This window comes from Siniperca chuatsi, linkage group LG7 (assembly GCF_020085105.1).
Source record: "Siniperca chuatsi isolate FFG_IHB_CAS linkage group LG7, ASM2008510v1, whole genome shotgun sequence".
NCBI classification, from domain to species: domain Eukaryota; kingdom Metazoa; phylum Chordata; class Actinopteri; order Centrarchiformes; family Sinipercidae; genus Siniperca; species Siniperca chuatsi.
In genome coordinates, this window is record NC_058048.1 from 25,088,200 (window position 1) to 25,105,896 (window position 17,697).

Sequence of the window (17,697 nt, forward strand, 5' to 3'; positions counted from 1 at the left end):
AGGTTGCCTCAAATACATCCGTTGGAGGAGCTGGAGGGGCATGTGCTTGTAACGAGCGCCATCTGGCGGTTTCAGGTGGTCTTTGCAGAAAGATTCAGAATCTGATATTTCTTTACTAATCGGGTGGAGCCAGATACATCTGGGCAGTCTTCTCGCTGTACGTGTCCGTTCTCTTCATACATCCACGGCGTGGGCTGGCCTGACCTCCGTACGTCTCTGTGTTTATGCTTCCCAATAAGCCATCTGTCAGAAGTTTGAGGCTGATGAAAGCGTTGCGCGCGACTTTTGTCAGGAGTTACGCATTGCTGAAAGAGGCAGCAGCTTTTTGTGATTGGCGTCTTCTTAAAGAAGGTAAGACGTTTAAAGTTCAATAATTCAATGACTTTTTCTTTGAAATGAAAGTTGTTGTTTTTTTTTCTTTTTTGGGTGCGCCCCCCCAAGTTTGTTGGAGGGGGTGGGGGCAACAGAGTGGTTGCTTCTCAGCTAAGTGTATAAAGAAACAGTGCACATGGTCTGAAAGGAGGAAGGACTTATCCGGCTGATGCAATATAACCTGAGGGCATCTGGGAGCAGCTACTGTACTTTTCTCTTTATACCAGCAGACTTTAAAGCAGCCGAGTGCGGCGCAAAGATTGTCACTAATGATACAGTGTTTAGAAGTGAATTAAAAGTCATTTTGTGTGGATGTTTACAGCTGTGAGCACGAGGAGAAACATTGCCTTTTGTAGCGCCACATAATTCCAGTGCATTTCCACCACTGCTGTGAGTGAACTCATAACCCACGCTGTAATTAAATGTAATCATTTAATTCTCTTACATTTCCCATCACTGCTATTAAGTTTTCTGTGGCTTTTAAATTATGGAAAAATGATCAAAATGTTAATGTGGGTAGAAGACTTTGATTATGGTAAACGTCCCTCTTAAGCCCATGTACCATATAAGCCCACTTGCAACTTCTGAGTCAAAAAACAAACAAACAAACAAACTACATGTAGTTTGTTTGTTTGTTTGTTTGTTTTTCTTCCAGTGCAGCTGCTTGTTGCATACATCACACTTTTATTGTAAGCCAATCAGATTTGTCGATATTGAGTTATCGAAGCACATGTGCCTGCTGATCCCAGAAGAAGTTGAAAAAAACTTTTTGGAACTCAGCAGAGGCCTACGTTTAGCCTAGGAGAAAGTAGAAATTGCAGAAATGTTGATATCTTGTTTATTTTGCTTAAGTGACAGGCTGATGATACATGAGCCTCAAGATGTTGTGACTGATGTCTCCTCACAATGAACTGCATGGTTTAATGTTACTCCACAATAAACTGAATGGTTTTGAAATGTGTACAATGTTTTCAAATTACTAGCCTAAATGTGATTAACATTTGAAAATCAATTCAAGTTATTGTTTAGTTGTAAATCCTGAAATTGACTAAAGAGGAAGTATTTAAGAGTAATTTCCACTATAGTTTTGATTTAGTTCATAAATATTTTTTTTGGCTACATTCCAAAGAAGACCTGTTTGTAAGTTTAGCTTTTTCTGTTGACAACACAGCACAAAGGCTGGTCACGCCTATTTCCAATGCTATTTACAGGCAACAGGACAGGAGTGGCGACAAAATGAAATAGCTATTGAGAGCTAACACAGAACACAGATTTGAATATAACAAGTTTGTATTGCTAAGATTTATATATATATATATATATATATATATATATATATATATATATATATATATATATATATATATATCAGCTAGTGGTCAGATGCTTATCTCTATCTTATAGGCCTTAACTATTAACACACTCATATTCACATGTGTGAAGATAAAATCTGTGAAACATCAGTCAGACATGTTTTGGGGATGAACATTATGGTGTAGATGCTGTATTTGGTGTCACTGTGACATTAATGATTTTGCTTAAAGTCACAGAGTACAAACAGAATACAGAATAGGTACAGAATGTAAACACTGAGTCGGTGAGAAGCCTGCAAGGTCATGTCAGCTGAGCTCTAACGGAGACTGTTTGCGACACTGCACCTGGCTTTAAACTTAGGGTGTCAACATCTCACAATCTACATCATGGATGAAACTATTATTGGCTGTACTGTGTGTGTGTGTGTGTGTGTGTGTGTCATGTTCTTATATCCTGGTGGGGACTTTAACCTGAATGCACACGGGTAGAGACTGCTTTGTGAGGGTTAAGACTTGGCTTTAGGGTACAGGTCACGATTAGGTTATGGTAAGGGTTAAGGTTAGGCATTTAGTTGGGATGGTTAAGGTTAGGGTAAGGGGCTAAGGAAGGCATTATGTCAGTGACAGTTATAAGGACTGAAGTAGACCTTTTGTGCTAATATTTATTATGTGACCAATGGGCAGGACATAGGCTTCTCCTAGTCAGCCGCTGTAGTATCGATCAATTATGTAATATATACAGTTATGTATGTGATGATACACAGTTACAGTATCAGTCAAATCTTGAGACACAAAGGTACAAAACACATGTAATGTCTCAAAATGTGTTCATCATACACTCTTCTTCATATGTAATAGTTCAAAAACTCAAACATGTTCTCACAGAGTTTTACATTCAGGCTTTAAACTGCTAAGAAATTGAGATATTCAGGCCTCAGTGACATTTATCTGCCTGCGTCATGAAAATGATCCTTTCCATTTGAAGTCTGAGTGGATTTGGGTCATTCATTTCAATTTTTTCTGTTTTCTTCTACAAGGGCAAGAAACATTACATGTGTGGTCAAAACCCACTTTGTGGCCTCCGTCTGTAAAGGTACCAACATCTCAGCAAAACTGAAAAAATAATAGAAAAAGATGTTGTTCCTTTTTCTAATGTTCTGTTCTGTTCTTCGTAGCTTTAATGGTACAAGGTCAATGTGGCCCTAGAGGTGTCACTAAGGTCTAAATCCCTGGAAAGGAAAGTTTGTTTGGCTTGTGTAAGCTGTCTGTTTTATGATCGCCCTCACATGGCACTTTGTTTGCTCCATCCCGAGTTACACCACAAGGGCAGGTGGGCTTTTTGTAGTGCTGCTAATTATGCTTCACATGCCAAGTGGGAGCTCAGTGGTCCCTGAATTGGCTAACTGCTGTCGTCTTCTTTTTAAATTCATGCAGGGAAAAATGTCAAGTTGCATACTTGAATCATTAGATAATGCGGTTTTCCCAGACACAGGTGGTTCTGCAGGTGTCCGTCAGTTGTATGTAATAGCTGTAACATTTGCAGCATAATTTGAATTCAGCCTACACAGATATGCAGGTCCAGTATTAATGCTTGACTGAGTGAGTTTATATATTTTAAGGATGTTATCTTTAACATTAACATGGAAAGAATCAATGAAAATGTCTACAGAAACTTTTACAATACTACATGTCTAAAATACCAGGTCTATGCCAGCTCCACCGATATCTGAGCCCATTTGCTTGTGGTTTGAGGTTATAGTCATTTATTAGTCATATATTAAAGTTTTGTTTGATGACCTATTGTGACTAAACAATGTCACAGCTAACATAAAAGACATTTGAAGGAGCAAAAGTATTTCCCTCAGGCCAAATAATGAAAAGCATGTGACTTATTGCCATTCCAAATTCACCCACATGCCCCCTGTGTGTCACGAGCAGTTCGATGATTGGCTGAGAAGAGGGCAGGGACCTGTCCTGCCCACCCTCCTTTTTTAGCTCAGCCTCTGCATGTCACATCTCGTGCATGCTACAGTATGCCTCTGCGGTGAGGTCTGAACCACTGGCTGTTCTCGCCCTTTTTGCCTGAGCTGCGATTTAACAAATGTTCTCGCTTGCGCAACATTTAAGGATGTATTTTTTCATAATAATAATAATAATAATTATAATAATACTGATTAGATATTTCATTTGTGGGCGCCTTTCAAGGCACCCAAGGTCGCCTTACAATGCATAAAAAGAACCAGACTCACACAGATCAAAACAGCGAAGCATAGCAAAACACCAACATAGACAAGCGAAACAGGCGACATAAAGTGGGCAGACACGTGTAGGTGGGGGGATGATAATGTTTTTTCATTCCATACCCTCACATGTTCACATTTTTGACTGATTGTGAGAAGTACACATTTACAGATGCAGTTTTTCCTTTCTAGTTTTAGCTTTATGTACATTCAGCAGGGTTTTTTTGGCTTCTGCATGTTGGTCTAATCAAACTCTTGGCCCAATGAAATGTCTGGCTTTCTGTCCAGAATCATCTTTACCTAGATAGACAACACAAAACTGTTCAACTACAGTTTTTGGCTCATTTAGTCCATGCATCTTGTCTTCTTTCTGGAATAATCTTTTACACCTAACTTCCTGATATGTAGTGGAAATACCCCTCTGTGCGTCTGCATATTCACAAAGCACGTGATTGATATTGTCTTATTTGATTATAATTCCTAATACAGGCCAAATTTATAATCAGCCTATTTCAGTCTTTGTATTTATTTTATGTAAAATTACTATATTTCTGCTGTAAGAAGGTAAAAGAGTGCAATCAAGTCATATTTTTCTAGCTGTCTTGTATTCATGACTTAACTATAATGAGTAGAGCCTGTCGGAGTCAGTCGGTCTTGCATGTGGGGAATATGGCTGTCGTCACAGCTGCACTGAGCGTCTTGAGCTCGGAGGCCATGTGATGTCTCACTGTTCTATTTGTGAGCCGGACACCTGAATGGTTTGTACACTAAGAGGCGTCTGCGTCACGTGTCAAACCAGGGCTTTGTAAACGTCTCTCTCAGCTCTCTTCATCTGAAACTGACTGGAAATGAGTCTACAGCAACACTCTGGAGAAAGTGGTCGAGTGGATTTATAAACTGAAAGAAGAGTAACTGTGTATGCCAGTGAAAACAGAAGATCCTGTTTTGTATTGTGTTGTGAAAGTGAGTACTTGTCTGCATTGTTGGGCGAATCTATACCTGTCTCTGTTGTGCTGTTTTAGATAAGGCTTTGAAATTTGATCTTGGATTGCCAGGATTATGCCCTGCACATTACAAAATATAGTGTTATTGTTTGGCATCATTTGGTTTACCTTTGGTCTGTTTTGCCATTAAATAATCAAAAGTGAGATATAAAATGTGACAAGTCCATTACTACTGATATTGTATTATTTCACATTACAATATCTGAAGAAGAAATTGTTTGTGTGACTTCAATTGGCATAGTAGGCTCATCCTTATTGGGAATCAGCAGAAGGGGAGTGTTACGGCTGCCTGCACTCTAACCTGTAACAATATACCTTGAAATCAGATAATAGTAATTGAATAAGAGAACAGAGTATCTTTTGGAAGAAGTAATATCTCTGTAGCTTTTGCAGTTCTTTGAACATAATAGGTGCCCAAATAGTTAGTTCATCCTACATACTTAAAGTATGATCCACATATTGAAGGATCATGTACAATGCAGAATATAATGCGTACTATGGTATGTCCAACCAGAAGCTGTGACCTCTTCAGACTAAATGCAAATGCATTACTATTAATATTTAACTATATGCAATGTTAGTATGCAAATTCAGCACCATTAAGTATGAAACTGATGGTCCTTACTTGATCATAACTTTGAGCCTTGCTGTTTCCATAAAAACAGTCTGGTCAGAGCCGTTTTCAAAACAATATGAGAGTGGGCAGCACTTGGGATCCTCAAATTTAAATGTACAGGACAGTTTGTTAAACAAAAACGTGTAAATGTACAGCTTGAAGTACTAATATTGCATTCTAGTCATTGCTAATAGTATGTATAGAATGTATTCACTGCATGCTTTACATTACATTACATTAGCTTTTATGTCAGTGTAAATACGTGTTAAAAACATATTTGAACTTGTTTCTGAATCATATCATTCAGAAAATGTCTCCTTTTTTATTGGAATGACAAGGCACAAAGGATTATGGGACAATTTTGATTTGTGTACAGACCAATAGGTCCGTACTTTTTCTCAATTTTCTCCTGAGGTGAATGTGTTCTATTCATACCCACACTTTTAAAATGGTACATTTGCACATTTGGTATGAAGAACTCAAACTCATCTGTAAGGTCATTTCCTTTGTGTCCTGATGGAGGGTTTTAAAGCAGCTTGTTGTGTAATCTGTGACTTATTTTGATGTCTAAAGGCAGCCAGTATGAAATTCAACACCAGACTCTACCTCAATGAATTAAGATTTTGCATCATTGACATGAACAAAGTGAATGAAGTCACATTTTCGCTGCAAGGACCAGTAAGCTTGTTTATTACATTGGGTTGCCCATTATGATGCAAAATGCATCAATAGTACTGTTCTCATTTTCATTTTTGTCTTGCGACAACGTCCAAATGCTCACAGCAATGTCCTCCACCACTGAACAGAAAATGGAGTGTCTTTACTGTGAATGCCAATGGGCAGAAGCTTTTGTTGCCCCCCCCCAAAAAAGAACATGACAAAATATCACATTGGTATGTTAGCACTTTGTCATCATTAGTTTATTGGTATTAATCCACTAAGCTATTATTTCTTAGAATATCAAATCAAAGTTAGAAGCACAAGGAACAAAGAGTTACTTGATATGGGACTGGAACAGCACCATAGTTTATTGTTATTTTCCTTTGTCTGTTATATTGTATTGAAATACATAGTAACCTAAGCATCATTCCTGTCATGTTTTGTCAACAGGTAAATTATCATCTGTAGAGCTTTTGGTGCAGAGTGCCAGCCAGGATGATTCTGGCGAAATTAAAGGGCTTTGGGAAGCAGCTCCTGCGGGTGAAGGTTGTGGACTGTAACACAGAAGACTCCCGCTTGTCTCGATGCCTGAACACATTTGACCTGGTGGCCCTGGGCGTCGGCAGCACGCTGGGTGCTGGAGTCTACGTGCTTGCTGGCGCTGTAGCCCGGGACAGCTCTGGACCTGCCATCGTCCTCTCCTTCCTCATCGCCGCCCTCGCCTCAGTCCTCGCTGGTCTGTGCTACGCCGAGTTCGGAGCCCGTGTCCCCAAAACTGGCTCGGCTTACCTCTATAGCTATGTGACAGTTGGAGAACTGTGGGCTTTTATCACAGGCTGGAACCTCATCCTCTCTTATGTCATTGGTGAGACACTTTAAATAAGGAAGGAAATGAGTTGGTTGCTACACCAGATATTGTTCAGTTTACATGAATACTTTCCACAGGAACTTCAAGTGTGGCCAGAGCATGGAGCGCAACCTTTGATGAGCTGATTGGAAAGCACATTGAGGAATTCTGCAGACGATACATGAGCATGAACGCCCCGGGTTTCCTGGCAGAGTATCCAGACATATTTGCTGTCTTCATCATAATCATTCTAACAGGTGAGGAGCAGCTCGGATATATCTCTCTCATGTTTTATCTTGTTTGTTTTCCTTTTTTTTTGTACATCATTGTACATCATTGTATATCATTGGCTGATCTTTTCACTGCTTGCAGGACTGCTTGCATTTGGAGTAAAGGAGTCAGCCTTGGTAAATAAAATATTTACCTGCATCAATGTACTGGTGCTGATGTTTGTGGTCATCTCTGGCTTGGTCAAAGGAAACATTAAAAACTGGAACGTGAACCCTGAAGAAATCCTCAATGCCACCAGCAACTCTAGCCTTAAGTAGGTGAAATGAAGAGCTTATTCCCAAAATGTATAATGTGCCTAATGATACGCCAGTGTTGTGTTTTGAATAAGCAAATGTTTTCTTCCCTTTACTTCCAGTATGTCTGACATCTTACCATCAGAAAAAAGTCTTGGTAAAGGCGGCTTCATGCCTTTTGGATGGACTGGAGTCCTCTCTGGTGCCGCCACCTGTTTTTATGCCTTCGTAGGGTTTGACTGCATTGCCACTACAGGTGAGAGGGAATACATTCAATTGATAATCAACGCACATGACCCCTATCCTCTGACCTCTCCAGTTACGTTTCCTCCCCAGGAGAAGAAGTGAAGAATCCTCAGAGGGCCATTCCTACTGGAATTGTGGCCTCTCTCCTTATCTGTTTTGTGGCATACTTCAGTGTGTCCGCGGCCCTCACTGTGATGATGCCTTACTACTTGCTGGACAAGAACAGCCCGCTGCCAGTGGCCTTTATGTATGTGGGCTGGGAGGGCGCTACTTATGCAGTGGCTATTGGCTCTTTATGTGCCTTGTCGACCAGGTAAGAGGCTCTCCTACTGCCAGCATGCAAAGTTGTAAAAGCTTTTTCAGGAATGAATAATTCATTAACAGTACACTGAATATATAATTTTATTATATTCTCTTTTGTTTAATTCAGTACTTGAGGTGACCTAGTTGTAGTATTAATAATACGGCACTTGCTTATGTGCCAGATGACAGATTCTGGAGCTGATCTATTGAGAGTGAATTTTGTGATTATTTCTTTAAAGGCGATTGTTATGAATGCTGAAAAAACCCTGTGGACCTGCATTGTTTACATTCATGTTTACATGCTTGCAGTCTTCCCTGCCTTTTGTTGGTGCGTTACCGCCACCTGTAGATCAATGAAATGAAGTGTGAACCCATTGGCAGGAATACAAATCGTGTCACCTGCTTGTTGACTAGTGGTCAAAAACTCCACAGAGTATCTTTAATTCAGCTTCACATACTTTTTGAGACTAATTTTATTTAGATGCGGACATAGAATTATGTATTGTGGGTATTTTTTGCATGTGTGTGTTATTGTTTTATAGCAGATTAACAGAGAGAATATTTACTGAATATTATATAGCCTAAGCTAAGTTTTGATACTCGTCCTTAGATGGTCTTTTGGCCTTGAGTATGTGAACACCCCCGTACAATTTTTTATATACTTTTGGTCTGAGGCTGATGTCATGGATTGTGCCCCTTAGTTCCAGTTAAGGGAAATCTTAATGCTAAAGCAAACAATATATTATTAGACTGTAATGTGTCCCGTTATATTTTCTAACTGCGTGCATTCACTTGCACGGCATGCTTTTTTCTCTTTCTTCCGTACTAGTTTACTAGGCTCCATGTTCCCAATGCCCAGAGTGATTTGGGCCATGGCAGAAGACGGTCTGCTCTTCAAATGTTTGGCTAAAATCAGCCCACGAACCAAAACCCCTCTAACAGCTACAGTAACATCAGGTGTTGTGGCAGGTGAGCTCATGACCTAAACCTACTAACTGGTTGGGGTTCCTATCAGAACCCTACAAGACACTCTTGGTACACATGGCCTCACCACAAGCACTCAACCAAAAAACATAGATAGTCCTGCAAATTTAATATTTCATCTTTCTTCAAGCTGACACAGCAACATCCTGAGTAAAGGCAAACGAATCCTGCGTTGTTTATCAGGATGTCGGGCTGAGAATGGCTGCAAGTGAGGCCTTGTGTGAAACCAGAGCTCACTAACTTTTCTGAAAGTTAAAAATCTCTGCCTCCTCCTCCTCCTTCCTCCATCCTTGGCTTAGTCTCCTTGGCTCCATGTTTCCGCTTCCACGCATTATCTTTGCTATGGCTCGCGATGGTCTGCTCTTCTCGTTTCTGGCACGTGTCAGCGAGAGGAAGATGCCCACCATCTCCACCTTGGTGTCAGGGCTTATCTCTGGTAGGTTTGGAGGCCAAAGCTAACAGTGCCCTCTTGTGGAAGGAGGATGGTAGAAAAATCACCTACAATTGTAAATAAATGGAGCTGTACAGTAATAGTTTGAAAATTATTGATTTTAAAACTATGAATTATCTAAAAATAATCTGCATTATATTGTGGTGAATGTGCTTTTTGCATTTTTAAACCTTTTGGATTAGTTTGAAGAAGTCTATCATCTTGCTAATGTGTATTTTTCTCCTGTGTGTCCTGCAGCTGTGATGGCTTTCCTGTTTGACTTGAAGGATCTGGTTGACCTGATGTCCATTGGCACTTTGCTGGCCTATACTCTGGTGGCTGCCTGTGTGCTGGTCCTCAGGTACTCATCATCTCTCAGCTTATATATCCAGTCTAAGGTTGACAGGACACTAGAGGATTACCAGGCTGAATAACACCGTATTAGAACATCCTCTCACTGGGAAGGAAATCCCCAGTCAGACACTAGTCAGACCACTCAGTCCAAATGTGTGTGCAAGTATTTAAGACACTCACAGTTTCCATTTCTGTTTGATACTAGACGACTGATCTGAGCTGCCTCGATGATATCAAACACGCAGTCTTCAAATACAGGATCGTGGAGTCTTTGAGGATGAAAATAGCCATTGAGAGTTTATCAAAGATAAATATAATTTTAATGCTTCAGAGATAATAATTTGGAATCTTCTCCCTTCCTAAACCTACTGACTTCCAGCCTTACTTAAAGGTGTCAGCCCAAAATATAGGCCCTTTTTTGGATTTTATGCATTTCATGAATTTAATGCATGTTAGCCTGAATCATCCTAATCATTTGTAGCATATTCACTAGAGAGAAACATCTGTAAAACCCCTCATAGTGAATGTGACGTAGTGTGTTTTTAAACTTGGTTAGGATTTAAAACATCTTCTTGTGTGTCCTCAGCCTTAGTGAACAGCATTTTTGGGAGTCCCGCAGTTTCTACATCTGGTTTTAACTGTCTGCTTTGCCATCTGAAGGTACCAGCCTGAACAGCCCAGCGTGGCCTATGAGATGGCCAACACTCAGGATGAACCTGAGTCTTTTATCGAGGGGAACATTGACATTTTACCACAACCAGATGATCGCTTCACCATCAAGAATCTACTTTGCCCTTCAAACACGGAGCCGTCCCCTCTGTCCGGGTTTGCCGTCAGCATTTGCACCAGTGTAATTGGTGAGACACATACAAAGCCCAGAGAAAACTGGATGAAAGTGCCTGAATAATTCACCTGGTTACTTATTCAGCATATCATCTGATGACCTCTCTTTACTGTCTTATTTTTCCCTCCAGGTGTTTTGGTGTGTGTCTTCAGTGTTGTAGCTGTTCATGGAGGGCTGGCACCCTGGTCAATGTGTGTCCTCATTATTATCATGGTGGTCTGTCTGATTCTTACCTTCATTGTGTGGAGACAGCCGCAAAGCAAGGCCAAGCTTGCCTTCAAGGTAGAGTGTGTTCTTTCACTCAGGAGTTTTCTCACACTATTTCACAGTCACACGTACAATTTGCATGATGTGTAATTTTCTCTGCAAATCTCAATAACCCCTTCTGTACACTTGACGGTTTCATAAATAGCCCTTTAAAAGCAAACCGTTTTATTGTAGTTTAACTGCTGTAAAAGTGAACCGAGCAAACATCAACACGCAAACAGTGGAGAGGGGGGAGGATTTGCTCTTCAGAGTTTATTTGTCCTAACCTGCTAAACAACTACACATCTTTTAGCCCAACAACTACATTTTGTGTGTACTTAACATTATTGCTGACTATTTACTGTACAAAGTACAAGTTCCATTCGTTTTAGTTCATTATTAAAATCAACTTGCAGAGTCATGAAACTTCCTTGAATTTTGATATGCCATGATCATAGTGAACATTTCATCACTTTTATTTCATTGTATGGTAATGCAGTCAGACAACTGCATTAAAACATTTTCATGCTGTAATGAAATGAATGGAACCCTATGGATGCCTGAAAAATGCGAAATAACCCTAAATGTATGGCATGCTTCTGAATTTAGTTTGGTACAAATGTAAAGTGTATTGTTCAAGCCCATCCACTTCACCAAATAAACCAGGCTGATTTGTGGAGAAATGTGCTCTATATAAAACAATACAAACAAAGGAAACATAAAAAAAATAAGTTTTTAGGAGGTTAATGGACTAAAACATCCAAAACCACTGGCAATGTCATTTGAGTTCAATGAAACAAAATTCATAAATCAGAATCAGAAATACTTTATTGATCCCCGAGGGGAAACTCTTTACGAGTTACTCAAGTTTGGAAGAAAAAGGAAAGCTAGAAGTTGGAAAAAGTAAGACGACAAGACAGAGCTACGGCAACAGGCAGCATGCACGTTGGCGCATGCGCACTTGTATGTAAAGAATTGTTAATATATTGTATTTCCCCCATATTCACAGCACTATGACAGCATCATGATAATACAAACAGTTTATCTGGCATGTCAAAGATTATTTAAAAAACATCCTTGATCGCACTCTCAGAAAAGATAAATACACGCACTCACTCCTCACAGGTTCCCCTGCTGCCCTTTGTCCCGGTCAGTAGTTTGTTCATCAACGTCTATCTGATGATGCAGCTCGACAGAGGAACCTGGATACGCTTTGTCATCTGGATGGTCTTCGGTACTTTGGATTTTTGGCCAACAATGTCAAATATTATCTCTACTGTACTTCTGAAAAGGAATTAATGTCTTTGCCACAATGTTTCTACACCATTTGTAGGTTTCTTTATCTACTTCAGCTATGGTATTCGCAACAGTGCAGAGGCAGAGTTGACCAGGTCTGACACCTATACGCCAGCCTGCACAATAAAGGGAGAACCCATGGCCACAGACAAGGAAGCCTTCCTACACAACACACAAAACGCCCCCGGAGACGACGATGAAGATTCCTGAAGAAACAGGAGGTTCACTAATCCACTCTGCATATCATCACATTGACATGCTACATTCTCCAAAATAGCTGCAAATCCAGGAGACATAGAGACTTTTATGCACTTCTCCAAATCAGAGCATTAAGTTGTTTCCTAATTCCGGCCAAAAATGTCCAATTTGGCTGTTGGATAGAAGTTAAAAGGTTAATTAGATGTAAAGGCTGAGTAAAAACGTTTTAAAAAGATGAGATAAATCTCCATACATCTGAAAACCAAGAATTTATTTCAGAAAGCTTTTATATTTTCTAGCTAAAAAGTAATTTTTGTATGTTTTGCACTATGATCAGTTTCACTAAACACAACTAATTCTGTGGACAGCAACCAAAGGCAAAGCACAAGTAGTTTTAACAAAGTAAACTTTATTTTGGTTCCTTAATCCACAGTATATCAGAATGATGCAATAACATATCTGAACTTAATTTTTAAGAGTTCAGCATTTGTTACTGCTCTCCCAGCTTGAAAATGCTCAACATTTTCACAAGCTGACTATGTACAGAAAAGACATTGTGAATTACAGAAGCATTTTAAGAAATGTTTGTATTTTTTGGGTGAATTTGCATCCGTTTGTCAGATGTCCTGGTAAATGTTTGTTACTCGTCTTGCTGCATTAGGAGGCGCATGGGTGGGCTACAGTGTCTAAATGATATGGGAGATTGTTTTTTTTTTAAAATCCACATGCCTTTATTTCACACCTTTTAATTAATTGCATTAATTAAGAATCAGCAAATAATAATTCTCAAATCCAGCTGAGAATTTCACTGTAACTTCAAAAAGCACAACTCTGTGCCTGTTTTTTACATTACATAGTATAACTCAGAGAAAAGCAGCATGGTGCTCTGAATAATCTGGTACAGTTCTTTGTAATCAGTATATCTGTATGAGGGAGTTGATGTTACATGGTATGGTAATATTTGTATTCTAGTTAATTGATGGTTTCCTCACGGCGCACATTTACCAGAATCAAATACACCAGTGTTGTCTCCATCGGGGAACTGCACTATTTTAACTAGCCAAAAAAAACAATATTTTAGAGGATTCATTTTAAGTGCATATGTCCCAAATGAATGTTACACCTTTAGAGGTATGATATTGCTCTATCACCAGCTAGAATTGATATATATATATATATATATATATATATATATTAGTCTGTATATAATGCACACTGTGGATTTTGAAAAGCCTATATTTATAATCTATCAGAGAAATATCGCCTTAGTGGACCATTTTCTCTTTTTAGTTGACATCTGAATGGGATGAAGTACAATCCGTTGGTGATATTGAACACCAGACATTATTTAATCATGGAAATGAAAGCTGATTGTGAGTGTGTGCAGATTCCCAGGGCAGCTAATATCTATAATATAATGCGACATATCGAGGTATGTATGTTCACTAAAGACTGAAAATGCAACAAGGCGAAAAATCTCTTTATGGGAGTCCATTTTTCAATGAACTTTATGATGAAATATTTTCTTTTTTGCTATTTATGCTCCATTTAAAGAAACTATTGATGTAACCTGAAGCCAAATTCTGTTCTAGTACTATTATTACTTAAAAAACTACTTTACTTAACTAATACTTTGTAAATAAACTCAGTGTATGTAACTGCATTTTAAGACATCGAAGCAGCATTGTCAAATATGATGAGGCTGCAGAAAGTTACTGTTTTCCATCCACTAACTTGTTTTGTAAATACCGTGCATTAAAGCAACAAGCCTTTATTTAAACCGGGAGATGTTTGATACCATGGGACATTATCACATATAAGTTTTGTTCTTTATTACAAAATCACATGCATCATTACCTGTTTTATAGATGCCAATTTCCAAAATTTGACATCTGTTTTTTCTTGTAAATACAGTTTTGATTTTGCTTGAAAGTTACTGCCTATATTACAACTTTCACTTGTCTGTGACCCTATCATCCAACAGCTTTCATCTATAAAATATTTTGTAGTAAACAGTATTTACAAACAGTAAATAACACTAATACAAACTGTGCCAACAGTATTGTAGCTGTTAACAGTAAATAGATGTAATATATTTGTTTGAAAGATCCAAGTCATTCATTAGGTGAATAGGATCTCTCTTTTCTGTAGTTACATTAAAACTCATGTGAGGCTTCATCCATTCTAATATAACCACAAATAGTTTGAATGTTTGTCCTTGACACTGTCTGCTTTATGTAAACAGTTGCATACTGCACTTAAGTATTTCAAAACCTTATGAAGCTTGAAAAAAAGAGTTCGATTTTATAGCACTGCTAAGTTATAAACATGTTTACAGTGTTTCAGAACGGTGAAGGTCAGCTGTTGAGCATGTGTTGGTTTGTATAGTGTCTGCTATAAATAAATAATGCTGAAAGTTAAAGCCACAGACTTTGTCTTTGATTTTTGGAGAAATGAGGTGCACACATCCCACCAGCATGTTATATAAATGGTTTCCATGACGTAGCTAACTGTTTTGTGTGTATTCCTGTTTTTCCACTATTTTCAGTATGTGTTCAGAAGTGTTTTTATTTATAGATCATGAAAATCTGTTTTTTTATGACAAAACATTTTGGATTGGAAAAAAAAGTAGAGTGTATAAATGACATGATTTTTTTCCAGATACAACTACTAATACTACTACTTCCACTATTATTACTATTACTACTCCTACTACTAAATAATAATGGAATTATATTTATGTTTACATTTTTACCTTGTACAAAATACAATAACCTACACCTTTTGTATAATGATACAAACATAGCTCTTATCTATCTAGAAGAAAAGTTTGGATACACGGAACACCTGGATTAACTTTATTCATGTTTTTGTTTATTGTGTAGCCAGTCTGATGCTACTGCATGTTACTGTATGTAGCTCTAAATAATGAAGGGGAAATAAACTGATGATTTCACCTGCAGGGGGCGCCCTGAGCCCGTGTTGACATGGGCGTTGAGGCTCCTCTCCTCCCTGTTTTCCAGCGATGCTGCAGAGACTCTCCTCTTCATCACGGCTCGGGCTGGATGTGTCCCTCGTGTTTCTCTTCGCTGTCGAGCTCTTCTCCTGCGGATTACCTGACTGAACGGTAAGGGCTGCCATTTCACACCGGGGACGACGGGTGTTTTCTGTCTCTCTCCCTCTCGCTCTCAGATGAGAGGCAGTCATAATTGGATTTATTGACACTGCTGCATCTGCTGGAGAGACTGCGGATGATCCTGTTGTTGGTGGTGTTTGTGTTATCCTTGTTATTTTTCAGTCACTGGCTAATTGTTTCCAGGAGTGCAAATTCCAATGTAGCTGTTGCATACAGTCAAGCTGAAAACAACCTAACATCGCTGTATGTGGGCTCACCTCAGAGTGTGTGTTTGTGTGTGTGTGTGTGTAGTGAGGTCAGACCCTGGATTATGTGTTCTTTCACCTCTATCTCATGTTTGTGTTTCAATGTCTGTCCTTAAAGCAACAAAGCCTCCTCTTTTCTTCCTGTTTGGGGATCATGTGTGCACTTTATACTTAGAAACTGTAAAATGAGGAACAAGGCAGCATGAGCTGAATGAATGAGCATCAGTTATAGTGGAGTGACAGATTTCTGCTGGTGAGGTTTCAGTGACCACAGTCATCCAAAAGGCCTGATTTTTGTTACATTATGTAAGATGTGACAGTGAAGTAGGGAGGACCACTGAGGCCTCAATTATCTTATCGTGAAAGCTTGGTGATTATACAGGTTTAACATGATACATATACATAGGAAAGATTTGCCTTCGCATGTCACATTAAGGTTTTTCCGGCATGTATGTTGCTTCTGCACCTAGTGTGCCTTCACTTGCAGGACTTAAAGGCACACACGTTTGCTGCTGCTCCAATTTGCTTAAGTCACAACAACCGAAAATCTTCTGTGAGCTTTGGTTGGTTACACAAAGAAGTCAGGGCCACTGAAGCATTAAAATGGGAGGGAGACCGATGCCTCCATTTTCATCCATCCTCAATATTTTATGAGGATTCCAGTTTAAGCATCAAGTGAAGCTTGGTGGCCAAATGAAGGCCTTGATCTGTGCTCTGCTTCAGATATATGACTGCTAAAACTGAAGGAGCTTCTGTTTCACTGAGAAAACACTCATACACACTCACACAGTCACACAAGCACAAGGATGCACAGATTTTATAAGAGGCCCCGATGAAGGTCTTGCCATCATGCTGCATATCAGGAGGCAGGTGGCGGGGTGAGTTGCTGTACAATGGGGGGATGGGGAAACATGCTCATGGAAGCATGTTGTTGGGGCGAGCATAAATTTCCTCAATCTTCCTTGAGCAGTGATGGTGTCGCTGCAGGAGCATTATCAGCTGTTGCAGGATAAACATGACAGGAATCGGGGACGGTAAATTAAAAAGAAAAAAACAAAGGGATGGAAGTGACAGGGCCAGTGCAGGAATGAGCCTGGCACACTGACAGCTTGTGTGTACAGTAGAACAGTATGTGCCGTGTCGGTGGAAATGGCAAATGGGGTGGTAAAGGAAGTGAAGAATATCACTCCAGTAACTCTCACTGGTACTTGCACTGCACTTTTTCAGTCAGTAGGACAAGCAGTATCCTGCTCTTTCTTGCCTTGACTGTGACGCTCAGCTCTCCAGAGATCTGTGAAGAGAAAGAGGTTGAAATAAATTAAAAAGGTTAATTATCTCTGTAATGCTTTTATTTCATCCAGCATGGGAGACGGTGAAGCAGAACATTATCAAATCCGCAGTAAGAACAATGTGAAATTAACTCAGTAAAGTAGGGCAGGTTGAGGAAAAAAGATATTGGTGTAATTTATTTTAGCAAGCAAGGGGGCATTTTGGGCTTCTAAGAGATCTGGTGCCAGATATACGGACTATCTGTCCCCCAGTTGTTTATTGTATCCTTGATATTTTTGTCTTCCATACTCTTGAAAGTCCAGTTTTAAACTTCCAAACTAGTGAGCCATATCCATTGTCATATGATGTACAGTACTGTTGTGTCTGTACTCTGGTCTGCACTGCATTGATTTGGAGTTGGAAATCAATGTAAGGGATGGAGAAGCAATCATGGCTGCAGCAGAAGCAATCCCGTTACCAGATTGCAGCTTCTCTCTTGAAACAAAACTTAATTTATCCAATGTGTCATCCCGTGTCATGCTCATGCTACATGTAAGAATCTTTATCAGA

General features: G+C 39.4%; 2 protein-coding genes across 4 annotated transcripts in view; both read left to right on the plus strand.

The window, feature by feature from the left end:
- Positions 1-14,899, plus strand: LOC122879126 (high affinity cationic amino acid transporter 1-like). Of its 2 annotated transcripts, none has more exons than XM_044202862.1 (12): positions 1-351; positions 6,656-7,070; positions 7,151-7,309; positions 7,425-7,596; positions 7,699-7,832; positions 7,913-8,135; positions 8,955-9,094; positions 9,798-9,900; positions 10,554-10,750; positions 10,868-11,019; positions 12,109-12,217; positions 12,317-14,899. In XM_044202862.1, the coding sequence occupies exons 2-12, from the start codon at positions 6,701-6,703 to the stop codon at positions 12,487-12,489; spliced, it is 1,932 nt and encodes a 643-aa protein (XP_044058797.1). In that variant the 5' UTR covers positions 1-351; positions 6,656-6,700; the 3' UTR covers positions 12,490-14,899. The 2 variants fall into 2 exon arrangements, with proteins under 2 accessions (XP_044058797.1, XP_044058798.1); XM_044202863.1 differs by lacking the exon at positions 1-351 and adding an exon at positions 4,767-4,888.
- A 514-nt stretch (positions 14,900-15,413) lies between these two features.
- Positions 15,414-17,697, plus strand: part of mtus2b (microtubule associated tumor suppressor candidate 2b) — a 30,202-nt gene continuing 27,918 nt past the window's right edge. The window contains exon 1 of one of the 2 annotated variants that reach the window (XM_044201454.1): positions 15,414-15,604. The gene's annotated coding sequence lies outside the window, so the exon portion shown is untranslated. The remainder of the gene's footprint in view (positions 15,605-17,697) is intronic. The other variant, XM_044201455.1, reaches the window with a different exon arrangement.